The 3,660-nt window shown below is 42.8% G+C and overlaps 1 protein-coding gene across 1 annotated transcript; it reads left to right on the top strand.

Annotated features, from left to right (window-relative positions):
* Positions 1–242: 242 nt before the first annotated feature.
* On the top strand, positions 243–2,583 carry LOC311046184 (uncharacterized protein). The gene is made up of 3 exons (XM_084058363.1): positions 243–320; positions 406–496; positions 601–2,583. The coding sequence occupies exons 2-3, from the start codon at positions 432–434 to the stop codon at positions 1,910–1,912; spliced, it is 1,377 nt and encodes a 458-aa protein (XP_083914489.1). The 5' UTR covers positions 243–320; positions 406–431; the 3' UTR covers positions 1,913–2,583.
* The last annotated feature ends 1,077 nt before the right edge of the window (positions 2,584–3,660 follow it).

Genomic DNA, 3,660 nt, shown 5'->3' with positions numbered 1-3,660 from the left:
TCTGAGTAAAACATGAATAGCCAACAGATAAGCTTTGCGGTATCCCCCTTTTCGTTTTGTTGTTTATTGAATTGTTATCTTAATCTTCCACCTTTTAAAAAAGTATTTACAATCCACATTTGTTTGGTTATTGATGTCATGAATGACTGAAGCATCAGAGATACGTTGATACACTGATTACACATCATCGTCTGACGTGCCAAAGACAATGTGTGCATAATTTAAGAAACCAGTTGAGTTACTTTACTTTAGCAGATGCTCTACAAAAGAAGCTGCGCCATTGTTCAGATGTCACAGCACTCATCCATCTGCACACACAGGTATGTATAACATTGTACTCCATGCTCTCTATGTTCTATTGTTGTCATCACTCGATTAAAACTGTAACTTATTTGTAATCACTAGGCTACCGACTTGCCTGTGTCAACACCATGTCTCTTAGAATGTCTATCCAAGAAAAATTGCACAGCCAAGGCAGTGACTCAGAATTTCTCAGGTATATAGCGATAACACATTTTTAAAATGACACTAACACTTAAACATGACTTTAAAGATCAAAAGGCAGTAAGTAACATTTGTATCATCCTGATTTCCCTACAGCGACATTTACGAAAATACAAAGACCTTGATGGAAACAGTGAAAATGGACCATCGTCCAGAAATAAAGGACATCATTGTAAAGCAATGCACTGTGATCAACCCTGCTCCACCTGCCAGGTATCTGCTAAGGACCAGGAAGAAGGATGTGGATGGACGAGACCTTGTCAGGAGGTGGACCATCGGAGCTCACGATCCCACCAAGAGGAACAAGACCATACTCCTTCTCGGAGAGGTAGGGGCTGGGAAGACCACTCTTACGAACATGATGGCCAATGTCGCATTGGGGATCAAATGGGATGACAATGTCCGATTCCAGGTTACAGATGACTACAAAGACATTGAGAAAAGGCAGATACACGATGGAAGAACTAAATCACTGACTGCCTATGATATCTTTGGATGGGAAGAGGGTGAGCTGCCATTTTCTCTAACCATCATTGACACCCCTGGGATTGAGGACAGAAAAGGACTCAGGCCTTTGGTAGAGCAATTAAGATTGCTGCTCGAAAAGGAGAGAGTGGACCAAATCGACGCAGTCTGTCACGTGGTCAAGGCCTCACAAAACCGTCTGACTCAGCACCAAAGGGACGTCTTTGATGCCTTTGCGTCTTTGCTGGGTAAGGACATGATCGAAAACATTCTCACCCTCATTACACACTCGGACGAAACCGTTCCTGAAGTTCTGGACATCATAGTGGAGTCGAAGATCTATGGTGATTCTGAACCAGTCTGCTTTACATTCAACAATCACCTGTTCCAGAGCAGTAATGACTCCTATGACAGCATCTACAAGAAGACATGGGAGAGTGGAGTGAAGACCATGAAGGAGTTCTTTGAAAAACTGAACAGGATGCGACACAAGCACACCAGTCAGACCGTAGCCGTCCTGAGAGACCGCCTGGAGCTTGAAGACTGTGGCAGACAGAGGAAGGTGTCCTCAGAGGTGGCTGCCACATGCTGTCCCATTTGTGAACAGAACTGTCATGTGGGATGCAACATGACTCGCGCACCCTATTTCTGTAAGGTCATGTTAAGAGGCAAGTGCACAGTCTGTGCTCTGAGGTGTGGTCATACGAAGCACATACGTGAATATAGCAGATATGCTGATAACCACAAGACCCTGAAGGTTCAGATCACTGAATGTTACCAGAATCTGAGGACGAATGCCCTGAAACCGTATTTACCCGCAATTCTCAAGTCCCAGTTGAAAAATGCAAAAGCGGAAGGGAATAAAGATAAGTTATTGGAATTGGAAGAGAAAAAAAAGATCATTGCAGAAATAGTATCGGATGCTGAGAGGTATGTGCCCTGAGCTTTTTAGAAGAAGGAATGTAGCCTAACTATTTCCCAGTTAGATGAGAAGATAGCATTGTGTAACAATGGCCTGTTTCAGACATTTGCTGATATGGCATCTGATTACAGTCTAGACACCAAAAAAGTTACCCTTTAACACTGTTATCTTACATACTACAAGTTTGAAGAAATACCTTACTGAAAGCAGGTGTCAAGAACAGATGTACATACATGACACATTACATTTAAAGTTAAAGCTGCAACTTGTATTTTAATGAATACAATCTTATTTTAATTAATCTGCATGGCAAAGTATGTCAATACAATAAACTAGTACATCTGCAGTGGTTGACATGTAGTACTGCCTGAAGCATATGAGCGCAACATCTCCTTAAGACAACTCTTGGATGAGGGGTAGAGATCTGGTCTCATGCAGGAGACCCAGGTCTGAATCCCATGGTAGGACATAATATTTATGCTTTTCAGCTTTATTGAAAATTAAAAGATTATTTCCCTTATGTTTATGTTTTGTTTGCCTGTTGTGTGGTTTTGTTTGTTCAGTAATAGATTTTCATTCATTATACGTCAATGTAATGACAATTTTATGAAGAAATGCTGTATTTTTATGTTTTCTTATCTGTTGTTTTTATGTATTCATTAAATGGTTTGTTAGTGTATTTTACTTGTATGCATTTTTACCAAATACAATCAATCCATCAATCAGTCTACTCTAGTATATTCTGAATAAAAAATATGACAGCCTGAACTTACATTCCTTGCACATTGCAGAAGGCACTGCCAGACACTTGTTCAGTATTGGATGGCTACACCTTACAACTTCTGACACCAAAATACAAACAGTAGAGCTCGACCCTCCTCTTCCATCATCCTCCCTTTCCCCTGCTCCAAACATCCACTCCATAACGGATTAGCTTGGAGGAAGACCCATTTCCTCCCTGAGGCTGCTAAAATATTAATCAAAACACAGAGGAGTGTGCAGCAGCTCCCAGGATGCATGTCTTCTAATGGTAATACATGGGGAGGGCAGGCAGGGAGGAGTGCAGTCTGTAATAGCCTCACAGAGGGGGAGGAGAGGGGGAGGACCAGAGGTGACAGGGGCTGTCACAAGGGACAAAGAGAACGAGAGAGAAAGAGAGAGGGGGGAGAACGACAGAGAGGTGGAGCAGAGAGAGAGAGAGAGAGAGAGAGAGGTTTGCGGAGAATCAAGGGAGACATTGCAGAGATGTAGAGGGCTTTAGAAAGGGAGATACATCCAACATAGGCGAGATCAAAGGAGCAACAACACCACTATCTACTCATTTTGTGTACTTTCAAGGGTTGAGGGAACCCACATCTGAAAATTGATAGTATAAATAATAGATAACAGACCATACAAATAGTCAATTTAGCAGAATATATTTTCACAGCTCATTGACAGCTCCAACCATGCTCACACCAGTGTTAGTGTGTGTGTGTGTGTGTGTGTGTGTGTGTGTGTGTGTGTGTGTGTGTGTGTGCGTGCGTGCGTGCGTGCGTGCGTGCGTGCGTGCGTGCGTGCGTGCGTGCGTGCGTGCGTGCGTGCGTGCGTGGGAAAGAGAGAGCGCGAGAGAGAGAGAGAGAGCGAGAGAGAGAGAGAGAGGGAGCAAGAAAGGTCAAGTATACTTTCTTACATTCTAGTTGGAATGCTTGAACATAAAAGCGGGTGTGCTACAGTATTAGAGCAATACAGTAATTCCACAGTTTTACGCTTTGGTAGCAAAGTGTCGT

The sequence above is a fragment of the Gymnoscopelus microlampas genome, assembly GCF_963454915.1.
Source record: "Gymnoscopelus microlampas genome assembly, chromosome: 1".
Classification (NCBI taxonomy): Eukaryota; Metazoa; Chordata; class Actinopteri; order Myctophiformes; family Myctophidae; genus Gymnoscopelus; species Gymnoscopelus microlampas.
Note: the sequence above shows the minus strand (reverse complement) of the source record. Positions and strands in the feature narration are given on the sequence as shown.

Excerpts from the sequence above, each read along its gene's own strand:
- LOC311046184 (XM_084058363.1), top strand. The coding sequence starts at position 432 with ATGTCTCTTAGAATGTCTATCCAAGAAAAATTGCACAGCCAAGGCAGT. Across the intron at positions 497-600 it reads AGTGACTCAGAATTTCTCAG|CGACATTTACGAAAATACAA; the intron begins GTATATAGCGAT and ends ATTTCCCTACAG.